This window comes from Carcharhinus amblyrhynchos, chromosome 34, assembly GCF_965287045.1.
Source record: "Carcharhinus amblyrhynchos chromosome 34, sCarAmb.v2.hapA, whole genome shotgun sequence".
Lineage (NCBI taxonomy): Eukaryota > Metazoa > Chordata > Chondrichthyes > Carcharhiniformes > Carcharhinidae > Carcharhinus > Carcharhinus amblyrhynchos.
Window position 1 is genome coordinate 5,753,059 of NC_137357.1, and position 19,070 is coordinate 5,772,128.

The following is a 19,070-nucleotide window of genomic DNA, read 5'->3' on the forward strand; positions in this document are numbered from 1 at the left end:
TTCAGCAACTGAAAGGTTCCTTCTTCCCTTTCCGTCAATAAAACATTGCAATCGGGCTTCTTAACCGGGAACAAGCCCAATCTTCGCAGGTTTTCTGGATTTTTACGTTCACTTCAGTTTTCTCTAAGACAAGACATGGGACCCTGGGAGATCAATTTACAGGTCTACATAGACTAAAAAACGCAGCAGCCATCAGGTCAGAATAGTCTGCAAGGTGTTTTTTTTCAGTTATTAAATGCTAAAGGAGTGTTGCAACCAAACAATTAGTAACATGCTAAGTATGAACAACTACTGGATAATTGCCACGGCAGCTCCTCGCTCAGCTGCAGATTTAGCTCCATGTTCACCAATGCCCTTACAGTAGCTCACCCAAGTGGTTGTTCTTCATGTGTCAGCCTGATTTAATGGAGATGGCTTAAGGAGATTAAGAGATTTGAGATTTATTTTCCTACCAGCTTTCCACTTATAGGAAAGGGGAATTTCGAGGCAGCTCGTTCAGGAAGCTCTGCTCACCGAGAATTCTATACCGACTCTCGATCACAATTTTGGATGCGTCACCACTGGTCTATCCAGCTTGTCATTTAAAGGTTTTAACATTTATTTATTAGTCACAAGTAAAGCTTACATTAACACTGCAATGAAGTTACTGTGAAATTCCCCTGGTCGCCACACCCCGGTGCCTGTTCAGGTCAATTCACCTAACCAGCACGTCTTTCAGACTGTGGGGGGAAACCTGAGCACCCTGAGGAAACCTATGCAGATATGGGGAGAACATGCAGACTCCACATAGTGACCCAAGCCATGAATCAAACCTGGGTCCCTAGCATTGTGAGGCAGCAGTGCCAACCACTATGCTACTGTGCCACCCGTCAAAAGTCACACCTTTCTCACAAGTTGCCAAAACACCACTGTAAACTGAGTACAGCTGCCTTGCACTATAATGAGAACTGTAGAACAACATACAGCTTTCATCCTCTGTAGTACAATGTCACCATTACTCTCACGTGTTGCTCTGGCCGTTTGCTCTGGTTTCTCACAAAGTGAAAGACCAAAAACAAGAACACAAAGCCAGAGTGTGGATCAGGATAACAACAGCAGGGTCGATACACTGGGAACGTTGTCAATGCCACTCCGGTTAGGAAAGAGAATAAAGTGCGGCAAATCTATAGAAAGAGTGACACGAAGCTCTCCCAATGGCTTCGGGCACAATAGCTACAATAACTGAATATTTACAGTCTCATCCATAAGGAGCAGGGCCACAGATAAGCACACGTGTGGAAAGGAGGGGAACCAACCACCCTGCAATCCGATATAAACGATTCCAAAAGGAAACAAACTAGATTTCCATCAGACACATCAACTCCACCGATCAGTCTTGTTTCAGGGAATATTCATCCCTCATATGGGAGTGGCACAGTGGTTAGCAATGCTGCCTCACAGCACCAGGGACCCGGGTTCAATTCCCGGCTTGGGTCACTGTCTGTGTGGAGTTTGCACATCCTCCCCGTGTCTGCGTGGGTTTCATCCAGGTTCCTTGCACATTCTGAAAGAAGTGATGAGGTGGGTGGCAATTAGGGGAATTTCACAGTAACTTCATTGCAGTGTTAATGTAAGCCTTACTTGGACTAGTAAATAAGCTTTAACTTTATTCCCCCTTCTGAAAAATAGTTTTAGGAACAGTGCACACCCCAAATGAATAACTCCCCCTTCTGAAAAATAGTTTTAGGAACAGTGCACACCCCAAATGAATAAATGACTAAAAAAGTCTAAACTGCACAAATGCACAAGCCTTCCAATTTATTCCATTCCCTCACTGTTTCCCGGGACCATCGGTTCCTCGTGACAATTCGCTGCAAAGAAAAGGACTGCAAACGCAAAGCTTGCTACACCAGACAAAAACAATTAAACGGCCCTCAAACCCAGACTTTGTGCTTATTAAAGCTGAACCAGACAGAGGCAGAAAAAAGAGAGAAAAAGAGAGAACACACATGGATTCAGGTGATCTTACCATCTGATGGAGCAATCCAGCACAGGAAGGATCAAGCAGCAGGAAAGAGGAAGCAAAGAGGAAGGAAGTGTGTTAGAATCCAGCTGGCAAGATTAGATCTCTACGTAAGGACTGACAGACAGCGTACAGTATAACAGATGTGAGCACAGAACTGAGTGCTGTCAGTATAGTGCCCAACAACTGGACATGCAACAGAATGTCTCAGGCACACTCATTAACACTGGGCTCCATTTCATCAACTCCTCAGAGTGCGGCCATTACATTTCTCAGAGAGAGTTCCTTCTACATAGAAGAAATTCATAACAGCAAATGCTGCGGAAACTTTTACTTAAAGGATAAGGAAAGCACAGACGAGTATTGTTGCTTCAAGAAAAGCACCTACAAAAGTCTGAACTTATTGATTTGATGCCAGCTATAATATTAAAAGAATCTGACAGAACTGTATTGCCTTTGATATCTCTGAACGTGTGCGTGGCTCAGAATTATTTTATCCCAGACTTTCTAACAGCACCCATACAACTTGGTGTATGGAATGCTGGCCTTTCTCACAAGGGGATGAGTCTTGCTGCAGCTGGAGAGGACACCTGATGTGCTGTGCACAGTTCCAGTCTCCTTACTTAAGGATGTAGCTGCATTTCAGAGAAAATTCACTACGCTGATTCCTGGAATGGAGGAATTGTCTTGAGGAAAGGTTGAGCAGGTTAGACCCTCACGCACTGGAGTTCAAAGAACGTGAACGTGGAAAATTCTGATAGATATTTGGGGTCGGACAGAGGGAGGACTTATTCCCTTTTCTTCGTGCTGTCACTTTTCTTTCAGCTCATGCCCAACCTGTGACAGGGTGTTTCATCTCGTAGAGGAATCTAGAACCGGGGACACTGTTTCAAAATAAGATCTGTTCCATTTAAAAAGACATGCTGGAATTCCTTCTTTCTGAGGGTTACTTGCCTTTGGAAATCTCCTCCACAGACAGTAGTGGGGGACTGCATCACTGAAAATACTCAAGGCAGATTGAGACGTTAGCAAGGAGCAGATGAGGCAGTCAGTCAAGTGGGTTAAGGCCACAAGCAGTGCAGCCATGACTTTACAGAATAGCAGAGCAGGCTCAATGAGACAAATGGAACAATACAGCTCCTATTAACAATCTTAGCATCACACCACGCCAGCCACCCATTATGATCTGCAGCAATCCTACCAGGCTGTGGAGAAACCTTGTGGGATGAAACATCGTGTTCATCAGCCTATCACCAACGCGTGGTGTGCACCTTCATTGCATCTTTTTCATCTCGGTTCTCACCCTGATTAAAATAACACTGCCCTCAACGCTCTGGTGATTTTTCACTGTTGTCGATGCCTCAAAACAAACTCCCCCCCACCCCCAGGTTCTGCTGCCCTGCAACTTACCACTCCACTCGATGATTTAGTCTTGAGTTCCAGCTTCACCTGACCGAACCCTAATGAACAAGGGGAGAACAAGTTACAGCAAGTCAGCACTGACAACATTACAGCTTAAGGAAGACACCAGAGAATCCTGCAAAACTTAAACCGATTAGAAAATGCCAGAAACAAAAACTCACCTACATCATCACGAGTTCCTAGATGGAAGTCCAACTATGCGATATAAAATCAAGCCTTTAGCAACCCAAGCAGCGAAGGAATCAATTGCTTGATAGAGCGGACGCAGCATGGTTTCATTAAAGGGAAGTCGTGTCTGACAAATTTACTGGAGTTCTATGAGGATGTGTCTAGGGCGGTGGATAGAGGAGAGCCGGTGGATGTGGTCTTTCTGGATTTTCAGAAGGCGTTTGACAAAGTACCTCACAAGAGGTTATTGCAGAAGGTCGAGGGATATGGAGTTGGGGGTAGGGTGTTAGCATGGATAGAGGATTGGTTGTCAAATAGGAGGCAGAGAGTGGGGGTCAACGGGTGCTATTCGGATTGGCGGATGGTGACTAGCGGAGTGCCCCAGGGGTCGGTGCTGGGGCCTCAGCTTTTTACCATTTATATAGATGATCTGGAGGAGGGAACCGAGTGTAGGGTGTCGAAATTTGCTGATGACACCAAGATTGGGGGAACGGCAAATTGTGCGGAGGGTGTGGAGAGTCTGCAGAAGGATCTAGATTGGCTGGGCAAATGGGCCAGGAAATGGCAAATGGAATTTAATGTTGGCAAGTGTGAGGTGGTCCACTTTGGTAGGAAGAATGGTAGGAAGGACTATTACTTACGTGGCGAAAAACTGCAGCAGGCGACGGTGCAGAGGGACCTCGGGGTCCTTGTGCATGAGTCGCAAAAACCCAGCTTGCAGGTGCAGCAGGTGGTCAGGAAGGCGAATGGGATGCTGGCCTTCATAGCGAGGGGGATTGAATATAAAAGTAGGGAGGTCTTGCTGCAGCTGTATAGGGCATTGGTGAGGCCGCAGCTGGAGTACTGTGTGCAGTTTTGGGCGCCGCACCTGCGCAAAGATATTTTGGCCTTGGAGGGAGTGCAGAGGAGGTTTACTAGGCTGATACCGGAGTTAAGGGGGTTGAGCTATGAGGAAAGGCTGAATAAACTAGGCTTGTACTCGTTGGAGTTTAGAAGAATGAGGGGAGATCTCATTGAGACGTATAAGATGATGAATGGGATGGATAGGATGGAGGTGGAGAGACTCTTCCCGCTCAAAAAGGACTAGGGGGCACAGCCTCAAGATAAAGGGGGGGCGGTTTAGAACGGAGTTGAGGAGGAACTTCTTCACTCAAAGGGTGGTGAATCTCTGGAATTCTCTGCCCGTTGAAGTGGTGGAGGCTGCCTCGCTAAATATTTTTAAGACACGGGTTGATGGGTTTTTGATAATAGAGGGGATTAAGGGTTATGGGGAGAGGGCGGGAAGGTGGAACTGAGCCACGACAGATCAGCCATGATCTTACTGAATGGCGGGGCAGGCTCGAAGGGCTAGATGGCCTACTCCTGCTCCTATTTCTTATGTTCTTATGAATGGAGGTGTCCTCAGTGAATGAGGGCAGAAGTTGAGTAGAATCCTACAGTGAAGGAGGCCATTCAGCCCCTCGAGTCTGAACCAACCACAATCCAACCCAGGCCCTATCCCCATGACCCCATGCATTTACCCTAACTATTCTCCCTGACACTAAAGGTCAATTTAGCATGGCCACTGCACCTAACAAACACATACACCTTTGGACTTTGGGAGGAAACCAGAGCACCCAGAGGAAATCTACACAGACAAGGGGAGAATGTGCAGAATCCACACAGACAACGACCCAAGGTGAGAACTGAACCCAAGTCCCTGGTGCTACGAAGAAGCAGTGGTCACCACTGCGCCACCGTGCCTCCCACTTAAATTGTGGGTGGGGGGGGGAAATATATTTGTCAAAATTATCAGTTGGCCCAAGACAATGGATGAAGTCTAACTCTCATTGTGTTACGATGCTGTCTATTCTTCCGTACGACTTGCTCCCACTCCCAGTGAGAGCCTCGATCCTATCAGTATCTAACACAACATTGGTTTGCTCTCTCCGTTCTCAGCCAAGAATAGTTCTGTGGGATGATTTTCACATTTCACGTAAACAGCATGATACACCTGACATAAATCCCAGTGACAAAAATACACCGTGCATGCTGCAAATACCACAGGATTCTGTAGAGAGTCTGGCTTCCCGGCTAAGTTCTGCTCACAAATCAATTCCAGCCAAAAACTGCCACTGAGTCCCTCTGAATTCCAAGTCCTTGGCAATCTCTAACACCGCAAGGGGAGAGCTCGACTGCAATGACAGAATGCCTTGTATGAATGGTTTGTACTGTCACTCAGCATGGATCGAAAGCCAAGCGTCACTCTCAGCATCTCCCTCTGCAAGAAGATAGGCTACTGCTACTATATTAGGAATGGTTACATCAGCACAACTGCCACTGACTGGAAGGAATTACCGAACCTGAAACTGTCTCACGTGACCTTGACTGAGCATAAAGCACTCAGCGACTGCTCCAGCTCTGATCAATCAGGCTCAGTATTGTGTCCAAATTAATCCTCTTTCCCCTTCTCAATGTCAACGTTCAGGCCAAATGTCACAAATCAGGAGGAAGGCCACACCAAGACTGTCACTATTCAGCTGCCTTCAAAAGTCAGGAAGGACAGAGAGTTGCTTCATTACCCATTGGGACATTCTTTTGTTAAATAGGGGACAGGGAGCAGGAAGTTAGCCCCTCTCCTCACTCTCTGATCAAAGGTGATACTGCAGAGCCTAGGCTGGCAGGAGGTGACTGAACCTTGCCACTCGGAGTTCAGATAAAGAGCAATGACACCAATATGTCTTCCTGGGGCTGACAGCTATCAATGCAAGAAAACAGAAGCCAGGGCGGAAACACCACCTTGTCCTTGTTAGCATTACTGGAGCAAAGGAGAGCAGGTAAAATATGTAGGAAAGAAAGGAATGCCATTTGTAAAACAAAATAGAACTTTTTTTAAATAATAACACCTGCGAAGAATTTTGAGTAGTTAGAATAATAAAGTACTATCCAAGGGTCGTAACTATCACAGTGCTTAGCACTGCTGCCTCTCAGCACCGGGGACCCGGGTTCAATCCCGTCCTTGCGTCAAGATCACATCTGTTTGGAGTTTGCACTTTTGCGGGTTAGGTGGATTGGCCGTGCTAAAATGCCCGAGTGACAGGGGGACTAGCTAGGGTAAATGCATGGGGTTATGGGGATAGGGCTTGGGTGGGATTGTGGTTGGTGCAGACTCGCTGGGCTGAATGGCCTCCTTCTGTATTGTAGGATTCTATCACTCCCCAAATTGCATAAAGCTTTATTCTCCCAAACGAAGCCACAGAAAGCCTGGATATCATCCCTCATTTAACATTTCTGCCCATTCTTCTCAGTAAGGATGAATAAATTACCAAAATCTAAGAGAACCAAAGCAAGATTTGGTGCGATGTCTGCTATGCAAATAGAAAAATTAGAGGGAAGAAAAAATTGATGTGATGTCAATCGCAGAAAAACTGCCCAGAGTTGGGGACTGAATGAGCCAGCAACCATTTGGAGGGGTTTAGGCTGATACAAGGAGAGCCAACTCACCTTTGTAGTCATTAGGACCAGGGCAAAATGACTGAACTGTTGCATGGGGCAGGATGAATGAATGCCATTTGACCAGGATCCCAGCAATAGGATGCTTGCTAAAATTAAGTCGAACCATGGCTTTGATAGGAATTAGGCTGGGAGAGGAATGGGTATAGAATACAAAGAATGGGATAAAAAGGCAGACTGTCATATTCGAGCAACCAGACTTCTTCCAATCACTGAAGACCTCAATAGAGCAGATGAGTGACGAGATGGCCACTGCAGTCCAAATGGTCAAATGGGAGAATAATCTAAATAAGGTAGTGTTGTGGCGGCAGGGGCTAGATGAACAAAGGGATCAATGAACAGGAGTCCTCAGATACCAGTTATTAAGAGTGTGCAAACTGAATCATTGCTAGGCTTCACCAACATCAAATTACTCCAGAGCAGTGTTTAGACCGCATTAGCAATATTTGATTTTATTTTTGGCACCCATTATATTCTGGGCTTGCAGAAACTTAAATGAACTGTTAGTGTATTTGCAGTCAGGGGCAATGTTTAGGTTCAAGGTAGGTTCTATTTCCCCACGAAAGGCACAAGTCAGGAGTGTGATGGAATACTCTCCACTTGCCTGGATGGGTGCAACTCCAACTACACTCAAGAAGCTCGACACCATCCAGGTCAAAGCAGCCTCGCTTCATGGGCACCCCATCCACAAACATTCACTCCCTCCAGCACTGACACACTGTAGCAGCAGTGTACACTGTCTACAAGATGTACTGCAGTAATTCACAAAGATCCTTCGACAGCACCTTCCAAACCCACAATCACTTCATCTAGAAGGACAAGAGCAGCAGATACATGGGAACACCACCACCTGCAAGTTCCCCTCCGAGCCATTCACCGTCCTGGTGTGGAAATATACCAGCTGCTCATTCGCAGTCAACATCCTGGAATTCCCTCCCTAAAGGCATTGTGGGTCAACCCACAGCACATGGACTGCAGCGATTCAAGAAGGCAGCTCACCGCCACTTTCTCAAGGGGCAAATAGGGATGAGCAGTAAATGCTGGTCAGCCAGCAACACCCCATCTTTCACGAATGAATAAAAAAGTTAGTGGATAATCTGATCGACACTTCTCCCTCTCAAAGGGGAAGTTAGGGAACAGATAAAATCTTTGCTTTCCATTTAAACTGCTTGATACCAAGTCCAAGAATATGTTCTCCATTTACTGTCTCAGACGCAAAATCAATTGAATTGTCTCAAAGGGAGCCAGGCAGTTACCTAGGCAACAAGAGCATCAAGATGCCAATTCCAATGAGGTGCTGGAGACAAGCTCCATGGGGTGGAATGACTAACTCCTGTTCTGCAAACATGAAACAGGTTTCAAGATTAGTCCAGCTGCAGTTCGTGTAGCTACAGCAGCTTTTCCTGGGTAGCAAAGGAAGTGGCCAGAAAGAGAGGTTGTGTGATGTCGCAAAACAGGCGTTAAGAGTCATTGGTTACACAAAGCAGTTACATGAACAGCTGATTAATAACATTAGAAACCCGAGCTTCAATAACAAATTGAAATTCAAGAACCACAAGTGTGTGAACACCACAGAACACATACTGAACTGGTCTGGGGAGTCATTGGAAGTCATGACTTTCCCACTGCTATCATTTCTAGGACAGGTCAGATCAGATCCTACTGCTGGGTGCATCACTGTCACTGGTGCACCCAGTCCCAAAGGTTCCCCAATGCAGCATTTTCTTGGAGCATAACTGAAATGATTCATGTAGGAACAGTCAGGAATTCAGCCCACTCTTCATTTGTATTCGAGGGTTAGAAATTCCAATTTTAGAGTAATCGCTGCCCTTCATTATGAGGCTTGAAAGGTGCTTTTGCAGGTGGCACAGTGGTTCGCACTGGTGCCTTACAGGGCCAGGGACCCAGGTTCAATTCCAACCTCAAGTCACTGTCTGTGTGGAGTTTGCACGTTCTCCCTGTGTCTGTGTGGGTTTCCTCCGGGTGCTCGAGTTTCCTCCCACAATCCAAAGATATGTGAGTCAGGTTGATTGGCCGTAGTAAACTGACTACTGTCTGGGGATTAACAGGATAAATATATGGGGTTACAGGGAGTCGGGTCTGGACAGGATTGTGGTCGATGCAGATGCGATGGGCCGAATGGCCTCCTTCTGCACAGTAGGGAATTCTATTCTACTTGTTAATGCATTGCAAGAATGCAAATTACATTTATTTTTCAGATGGAAGGATCTCATGCCTCCATCCATCGCTTTACAAAACCAAATTGTTGGCATTCCCAGCTCATGCATAACCTTGGATACAAGTTTCTAAATAATTCACAGGGCAAAATAGACTGCTCACCATATCCTTTGTTGAAGAGGTCCCTGCTGGATTTGCCCAGGTCTGCGTATGATGGTGGCACAGACATCCTGTCTTTGGAAAGGAGACAAAATCATTAGGCCTGTAAGAAAAGAACTCTTCATAGCCCAACAGGAGATTCTGACCAGTCACAACAGCAATAATACTGCGCCCCGTGAGTTCATTATTTGTCATGAGGCTCCAGAATTTAAGATAAACAGGCAACTACCCAGCGACTGACAAAGCTGAATGCTCCGAGTGGCACATATCATATCGTTCTCAATACTGACCAACTTCTATTGGCATAGAAGATAGGAGCATGAGGAGGCCATGTGGCCCTATGAAACAGCTCTGCCATTTATTGTCACGGCAGATCATCCAACTCAATAGCCTAATCCTGTTTTTCCCCATAACCTTTGATGCCATTCGCTCCAACTGCTATATCTAGCTGCCGCTTGAAGACATTCAATGTTTTGGCATCAGCTGGTAATGAATTCCACAGGCTCACCACTCTTCGGGTGAAGAAATGTCTCCTCACCTCCATTCTAAATGGTCTACCCTGTATGCACAGACTGTTGGTTCTGGACCCCCTCATCGGGAATATCCTCCCCTGCATCGATCCTGTCGAATTCTGTTCGAATTTTCTAAGTCTCTATGACACCCCCCCCCCACATTCATCTGAATTCCAGTGCCAATGAACCTTAATCAACACACTGGGGAGTTGTGACCAAACAGTACAATTTGTAAAATAAAAAGCTGATTCTTCAGTGTATGGCAGCAGCAGCACACATTAACTCATACAGAACAAAGCTCTGTATTAAACACTTCAATTAAGTTGCCTCTTGCACACCAGTCACTGATTTGTGCTTCCATTACACAGCACCAGTATAATTTTACCCTTGCAGCTATAATTACAAGTCGCCATTTTGCAGCAGGGTAACTTGACACACCTAAACCCCACCCCGGTGCTGGACTAATAATGCGATGGGCCTAAGGTCAAAATATCTGAGCAAATCTTTCTGCTCAGCAAATGGACTTTCCCCCCACTAAAGTGAAACCCAATGGTGTCCAAGCATTCAAAAGGAGGCCGACTTGAGCAATGCCCACTGCTCACAACTGAAAAGTGGTTAGTTTGATCACTGAGTCAGCAAATCAAACTCCAGCACCTCAACCCTCCAGAATAGGCAAGACAGCCTACTCCCAAGAACTCAGCCATTTGAGTGCTCTGCCATTTCAACGAGCTACCCACCTTCCTTACCAGGCCTCAATATTCTGACCAACTAGCAAGCGATGATTATACTTTTTTTTAAGAGTTATGATAAACCAAGCGTAACCGAGATAATAGCATGAAAGTTTCTGTCTGCACATGAAATCTCTTTACTCAGGCGTGCCCTTGTTCAGTCATTCCAGCAGTGGGATCAAAGTCCAAGTCAAACACACTGGCAAACGGCAGAGGCTGTGAGTATCCCACACATCCATGTCACAAGAACAAACTATAGTACAGTTTCAGCCAGTGACAACAGATTTAAATAGTAAATGCAGAATAATATCTGGAAGACTGTAGTGACCCCCCAGTTCAAACCCAGCTCGAACAGACTTTTATGATACAAATCTGTGCCTCTGTATTCACTGTAAGGTTTGGCAGTAATGTGGTATCTAACATGGCTACACAACCAAGAACTGCCTAACATTCAGTACCAATAGTCAATGTTAACCAAACTGCCTCAGGATGAAGCCTCGATGAAGTAGTTGCTTCAGAAGCTGAGTCAGACACACACAGATTAGAACCAAATCCTTGCTGTACTTGTCCTGGGAGTGTTTGATGGGAGGGAGCTTTATTCTGAGGGAGCTTTATTCTGATCTAACCCATTGCTGTACCTATCCTGGGGGAGTTTAATGGGGGATAGTATAGAGGCAACTTTACTCTGTATCTAACCCTGTGCTGTACCTGTCCTGGGAGCGTTTAATGGGAACTCCCAGCCACCTGACAAAGGGACAGGCTGTCCCGAAAGCTGGCAGCTTTTGCTACAAGTAAACCTGTTTGGACTTTAAACTGGTGTTGTGGGATTTCTTTCCGTTTTATCCCAGTCCAACACCGGTATCTTCACATCACGACTACCATCGGTGTTTAATGGGGGACAGTGTGGAGGCAACACCATTCTGTATCTAACCCCATACCGTGCCTGTCCTGGGAGTGTCTGAGGGGGGAGTGTAGAGGGAGCTTTACTCTATATCTAACCCCGTGCTATACCTGTCCTAGGAGTGTGTGATGGGGACAGTGTAAAGGAAGCTTTCCTCTGTTTCTAACCCTATGCTCTAAGCGTCCTGGGAGTGTTTCATGCAGTGTACAGGGAGCTTTACTCTATATCTAACTCCGTACTGTATCCATCCTGGGAGTGTTTGATGGGGGGGACAGTGTCGAGGGAGCATTACTCTGTATTTAACCTTGTGCTGTGCCTGTCCTGGGAGTGTTTGATGGGGGACAGTATACATAAGAACTGGGAGCAGGAGTCAGCCATCTAGCCCCTCAAGCCTGCCCCACCATTCAATAAGATCATGGCTGATCTGATACTGGTTCAGTTCCACTCACCCACCTGCTCCCATAACCCTTAGTTCCCTTACTGGTCAAAAATCTATCTGTGACTTCAACACATTTAACGAGGTAGCCTCCACTGCTTCCATGGGCAAAGAAATCCAAAGATTCAGTACCCTCTGGGAGAAGAAGTTCCTCCTCAACTCTGTTCTAAATTGACTCCCCCTTATTTTGAGGCTGTGCCCTCTAGTTCTTGTTTCCATTCTAAATGGAAATAATCTCTCTGCTTCTACCCTGTCTACCCCCTTCATTATCTTCTATGTCTCAATAAGATCTCCCCTCAGCCTTCTAAACTCCAATGAGTACAGGCCCAGTCTACTCAATCTCTCCTCATAAGCTAACCCCCTTATCTCCAGAATCAACCTGGTGAACCTTCTCTGCACCCCCTCCAAAGATAATATATCCTTTCTTAAATAAGGGGACCAAAATTGCACACAGTACACAAGGTGCAGCCTCACCAGTACCTTGTACATTTGCAGCAATACCTCCCTACTTTTATACTCCATCCCCCTCACGATAAAGGCCAACATTGCGTTTGCCTTCTCGATCATCTGCTGCAGCTGCAGACTGAGTTTTTGCAATTCATGCACAAGGACTCCCAGGTCTCTCTGCATCGTGGCATGTTGTAATTTTTCACCATTTAAATAATAGTCTGTTCTACTATTATTCCTTCCAAAGTGGATAACTCACACTTGCCAACGTTATACAAAGTATAACGTTGGCCAGATCCTTGCCCACTCACTTAGCCTATCCAAATCTCACTGCAGGCTTTCTGTCCTCCACGCAATTTGCTTTCCCACTCATCTCTGTGTCATCTGCAAACTTTGTTACCCTACACCGGGTCCCTGCCTCCAGATCGTCTATGTATATGGTAAACAGTTGAGGCCCCAGCACCAATCCCTACAGCACGCCACTAGTCACCAACTACCAACCAGAAAAGCACCCATTTATTCCAACTCTCTGCTTTCTGTTAGATAGCCATTAGTGTCGAGAGAGCTTTACTCTGTATCTGTGCTGTACCTGTTCTGGGGGTGTTTGATGGGGAAGACAGTGCAGATGGATCTTATATCTAACGTTGCCCATTTCCTAACAGTAAATTTTGTCTTTGGGGTAGGTCAGGGTGATACTGGGGTCATCATTCTGGAAGGGGGATAGGTCAGGGTGATATTGGTGTCATTATTCTTGGGACGGGGATAGGTCAGGGTGATATTGGTGTCATTATTCTTGGGAGGGCTAGGTCAGGGTGATATTGGGGTCGATATTCTGGAGGGGGTAGGTCAGGGTGATACTGGGGTCGATATTCTGGAGGGGGTAGGTCAGGGTGATACTGGGGTCGATATTCTGGAGGGGGTAGGTCAGGGTGATACTGGGGTCGATATTCTGGAGGGGGTAGGTCAGGGTGATACTGGGGTCGATATTCTGGAGGGGGTAGGTCAGGGTGATACTGGGGTCGATATTCTGGAGGGGGTAGGTCAGGGTGATACTGGGGTCGATATTCTGGAGAGGGGTGGTCAGAGTGATACTGGGGTCATTACTCTTGGGAGGGTGGGTCAGGGTGATATTGGAGCTCATTATTCTTGGGAGGGTGGGTCAGGGTGATATTGGAGATAATTATTCTTGGGGCGCGTGGGTCAGTGTGGTATTGGTGTCAATATTGTGGAGAAGAGTAGGTCAGGGTGATATTGGGGTCAATATTCTGGGAAGGGGTGGTCAGGGTGATATTGGGGTCAATATTCTGGGAGGGGAGTGGTCAGGGTGATATTGGGATCAATATTCGGGGGGGGGGGGGTCAGGGTGATACTGGGATCAATATTCGGGGGAGGTCAGGGTGATACTGGGATCAATATTCGGGGGGGGGGTCAGGGTGATACTGGGATCAATATTCGGGGGGGGGGTCAGGGTGATATTGGGATCAATATTCGGGGGGGGGTCAGGGTGATATTGGGATCAATATTCGGGGGGGGTCAGGGTGATATTGGGATCAATATTCGGGGGGAGTCAGGGTGATACTGGGATCAATATTCGGGGGGGTCAGGGTGATATTGGGATCAATATTCGGGAGGGGGATCAGGGTGATATTGGGATCAATATTCGGGAGGGGGATCAGGGTGATATTGGGATCAATATTCGGGAGGGGGATCAGGGTGATATTGGGATCAATATTCGGGGGGGGGGGGGGCAGGGTGATATTGGGATCAATATTCGGGGGGAGTCAGGGTGATATTGGGATCAATATTCGGGGGGGGGGTCAGGGTGATATTGGGATCAATATTCGGGGGGGTCAGGGTGATACTGGGATCAATATTCAGGGGGGTCAGGGTGATATTGGGATCAATATTCGGGGGGGGGGGGGCAGTCAGGGTGATAATGGGATCAATATTCGGGGGGGTCAGGGTGATATTGGGATCAATATTCGGGGGGGGTCAGGGTGATATTGGGATCAATATTCGGGGGGGGTCAGGGTGATATTGGGATCAATATTCGGTGGGGGGGGGGTCGGGGTGATATTGGGATCAATATTCAGAGGGGGGATCAGGGTGATATTGGGATCAATATTTGGGGGGTCAGGGTGATATTGGGATCAATATTCGGGGGGGGTCAGGGTGATATTGGGATCAATATTCGGGGGGGGGGTCAGGGTGATATTGGGATCAATATTCGGGGGGGGGTCAGGGTGATATTGGGATCAATATTCGGGGGGGGGGGTCAGGGTGATATTGGGATCAATATTCGGGGGGGGGTCAGGGTAATATTGGGATCAATATTTGGGGGGGGGTCAGGGTGATATTGGGATCAATATTCGGGGGGGTCAGGGTGATATTGGGATCAATATTCAGGGGGGTCAGGGTGATTCTGGGATCAATATTCAGGGGGGTCAGGGTGATATTGGGATCAATATTCAGGGGGGTCAGGGTGATATTGGGATCAATATTCGGGGGGGGGATCAGGGTGATATTGGGATCAATATTCGGGGGGGGGGGGGGGGGTCAGGGTGATATTGGGATCAATATTCGGGGGGGGGGTCAGGGTGATATTGGGATCAATATTCGGGGGGTGGGTCAGGGTGGTATTGGGATCAATATTCAGAGGGGGGGTCAGGGTGATATTGGGATCAATATTCGGGGGGGGGGTCAGGGTGATATTGGGATCAATATTCGGAGGGGGTCAGGGTGATATTGGGATCAATATTTGGGAGGGGGATCAGGGTGATATTGGGATCAATATTCGGGAGGGGGATCAGGGTGATATTGGGATCAATATTCGGGAGGGGGATCAGGGTGATATTGGGATCAATATTCGGGGGGGGGGGGCAGGGTGATATTGGGATCAATATTCGGGGGGAGTCAGGGTGATATTGGGATCAATATTCGGTGGGGGGGGGGTCAGGGTGATATTGGGATCAATATTCGGGGGGGTCAGGGTGATATTGGGATCAATATTCAGGGGGGTCAGGGTGATTCTGGGATCAATATTCAGGGGGGTCAGGGTGATATTGGGATCAATATTCAGGGGGGTCAGGGTGATATTGGGATCAATATTCGGGGGGGGGATCAGGGTGATATTGGGATCAATATTCGGGGGGGGGGGGGGTCAGGGTGATATTGGGATCAATATTCGGGGGGGGGGTCAGGGTGATATTGGGATCAATATTCGGGGGGGTCAGAGTAATATTGGGGTCAATATTCTGGAGGGGGGTTCAGGGTAATATTGGGATCAATATTCGGGGGGGGGTCAGGGTAATATTGGGATCAATATTCGGGGGGGGGGTCAGGGTAATATTGGGATCAATATTCGGGGGGGGGGTCAGGGTAATATTGGGATCAATATTCAGGGGGGGGTCAGGGTAATATTGGGATCAATATTCGGGGGGGGGGGTCAGGGTGATATTGGGATCAATATTCGGGGGGGGGGTCAGGGTGATATTGGGATCAATATTCAGGGGGGGTCAGGGTGATATTGGGATCAATATTCGGGGGGGGGGGTCAGGGTGATATTGGGGTCAATATTCTGGGGGTGGTGTCAGGATAATATTGGGGTCAATATTCTGGAGGGGGTTCAGGGTAATATTGAGGTCAATATTCTGGAGGGGGTTCAGGGTAATATTGAGGTCAATATTCTGGAGGGGGATGGTCAGGGTGATATTGGGGTCACTTCTGAAAGTGAGGGAGAAACAGATGCTTCAGCAGCTACAACATAATAAAGATTAGATTCACGTCCCTCTCTATTCCTAGGCTACATTTCCACTATTTGAACTGAGAGAGGGAACGGGTGGGCGGGCCCCACCCTCCCGCTCAGTGACCCGGGAGACGGCGGCTGCAGGACCCACCCCAGGCTCGGTCTGGACAAGGCCTCGGCCCCCGCGCCCAGGCCCACTCCCTCCGCCAGCTCCTTGCGGTGTGCTCCCGGTATTCCCACACCCTCCCTCTTCCCGGTGACGCCGCTTCTACCTGCAGCCTCGATATTTCCTGCCGATGGGATCCGCACCAAGCCGCCGCCGCCGCCGCTCCGAGAGGGCAACGTGAAGGAGATAACCGACAGCACTGCGCCTGCGCCAGACGTCGGAGACAGCTCATTGCGTCTGCGCCGCGCCAGGAGGCCGGGAATTGCAAAGTGCGCCTGCGTTGTCCGGCTGCGTCCCAACCTGGCCTCCAGCTGCACTATCCCCTTCGGTCAGTGAGTATGGTCAGGATTCCACTGGCAACTACACTCCACTGGTACCTCTCACCTACTGGCAACTTCCCACCCTCTGGCAACTACACTCCACTGGCATCTCTCAACCTCTGGCATCTCTCACCCACTGGCAACTACACTCCACTGGCTTCTCCCACCCACTGGCACCTGCACTCCACTGGCAACTGCACACCCACTGGCAATTGCATTCCACTGGCACCCCTCACCCAATGGCAACTACACTCCACTGATACCTCTCATCCACTGGCACTTCTGACCCACTGGCAACTACAACCTGCTAGCTCACAAAGAGTTGGCAATGCTGCCTCAGAGCACCAGCGATCCAAGTTTATTTCTGGCCTCTGGTGACTGTGTGGTGTTTGCACATTCTCCCTGTAGCTGTGTGTGTTTCCTCCAAGTGCTCTGGTTTCCTCCCACAGTCCAAAGAAGTTTAGGTTAAGCAGACTGGCCATGCTAAATTGCCCCTTAGTGTCTCAAGATGTGCAGGTTAGGTGGATTGACCATGTTAAATTGCCCCTTACTGTCAAGGGGATTAGCAGGTGTGTGGGATTGCCAGAAAAGGGCCTGGTGCGATTGATGTCAGAAGAGGCTCAATGTAGGTTCTGCACTGCAGGGATTCTATCATTCCACACTCAATCCATCCTTGGCCTACTGATACTGCTGATCTTTACTCTCCTGCCCATCCCACACCCCACTTCACCACACTGAGCATTAACCATCAAACCCCTGTTACAATGACAGGGAATCAAAATCATCCCTATTAACAGCACTGTGAGAAGGTGGACAGAGAGATTCTATTCATGGCATAAAGATAAAGGAAGAGGGATTTAATATCTTGAACAAGAGACGCAGGAGAAGAACTTAAGTGGAAATGACCTGGAAGTTGCTGCCTAGGAGGAAGTAGGAATTGCCAGAAATCATCTTTTGGCAAGAAGTGATTTCTTAAGGAAATAAGGGAAATAAACTTGCAGGCCTCCAGGGAATAGAGCAGGGGAATGGGATTGGCTGGATCCCTTGACTGAGCCAGCATGGATCCTCATTTCCTCATTGTGCCATGATGATTCCATGGTAGCTCATGGAGTCAACAAGAGCAACTAGAGATAGGTAATAAATGCTAACATCCCCAGCGGTGTGAGGGTAATTTTTTCAAAAGAGCTGCGATGCTATGAAAGAAAAAAAAATTGAGATGCACAAACTACCTTTTCGTTGCTTTAGAAGAAATTTGTACGCTTAAAGTAAATAAGAACAGTGTAACCAACAACTCTATGGCTGTAAAATCACAATGGAGGGCACGGCACGGTGGTACAGTGGTTAGCACTGCTGCTGGATAGCATCATGGACCCGGGTTCAAATTCCAGTCTTGGGTCACTGTCTGTGCAGAGTCTGCATGTTCTCCCCATCTCTGCATGGGTTTCCTCCAGGTGCTCCTGTTCCCCCCACATTCTGAAAGACATGCTGGTTAGGTGCATTGGCCACGTTTAATTCTCCCTCAGTGTACCCGAACTGGTGTCAGAGTGTGGCGACTGGGGGATTTTCACAGTAACTTCATTGGTGTGAATGTAAGCCTACTGTGACACTAATAAATAAACTAAAAAAACTAAAACATCAAATGTAGTAAAGAATGTTTCACAAATTTCAACAATCATTCCAGTGTTAATTCACAGATTGAAATCAAAGAATCCATGGACTCATCGAAGCCCTACAGTGCAGAAGAAGGCCATTTGACCCACTGACCACAATCCCACCTAGGCCCTATTCCTGTAACCTCATGCATTTACGTTTCCAATTCACTGACACTAAGGGGCAATTTAACTTGGCCAATTCACCTAATCTGCACATCTTTGGACCGTGGGAGGAAACTGGAGCACCCGGAGGAAACCCATGCCTTCACGGGGAGAGCGTGCAGACTCTGCACAGACAGTAACCCGAGGCCAGAACTGAACCTGGAATTGAAAGATTGAAACTCTGCCCGAGAGAAAAGGTTGTTTTCACTGAAATTCAAGACAAGTCCAATATAAGACAAGTATTGCAAATTCCAAAGGCTGCAATTCAGAATGTTCTAATGCAAAAAGTTGTGCAGGATGTCGAGTTGTTTTAACAATATGAATATTTACCTTCATGTCCCCAGGAATCTTGGCTATAAATTATTTATTTACTGATTTTGCAGATGACGTAAAGATTGGCTGGGTGGTTAACAGTGAGGTGGTGTGTCTTTTGGGCTACAGGAAGATATAGATGGAATGGTTAAATAGGCAGATAAGTGGCAGACGAATTTAACCCTGAAAAGTGTGAGGTGATACACTTTGGAAGGAGTAATTTGACAAGGAAGTATTTAATGAATGAAAGGACCTTGGCATGTTTGTC

At 47.4% G+C, this 19,070-nt stretch overlaps 1 protein-coding gene across 2 annotated transcripts in view; it reads right to left on the minus strand.

Annotated features, from left to right (window-relative positions):
- Positions 1 to 16,569, minus strand: part of vdac3 (voltage-dependent anion channel 3) — a 29,172-nt gene extending 12,603 nt beyond the window's left edge. Inside the window, exons 1-3 of one of the 2 annotated variants that reach the window (XM_080216788.1) lie at positions 16,463 to 16,569; positions 9,425 to 9,496; positions 3,413 to 3,462 (exon numbers count right to left, since the gene is read on the minus strand). In XM_080216788.1, coding sequence (XP_080072914.1) covers positions 3,413 to 3,462; positions 9,425 to 9,491 — 117 coding nt within the window. In that variant the 5' untranslated portion in view covers positions 9,492 to 9,496; positions 16,463 to 16,569. The remainder of the gene's footprint in view (positions 1 to 3,412; positions 3,463 to 9,424; positions 9,497 to 16,462) is intronic. The other variant, XM_080216789.1, reaches the window with a different exon arrangement.
- Positions 16,570 to 19,070: the final 2,501 nt, after the last annotated feature.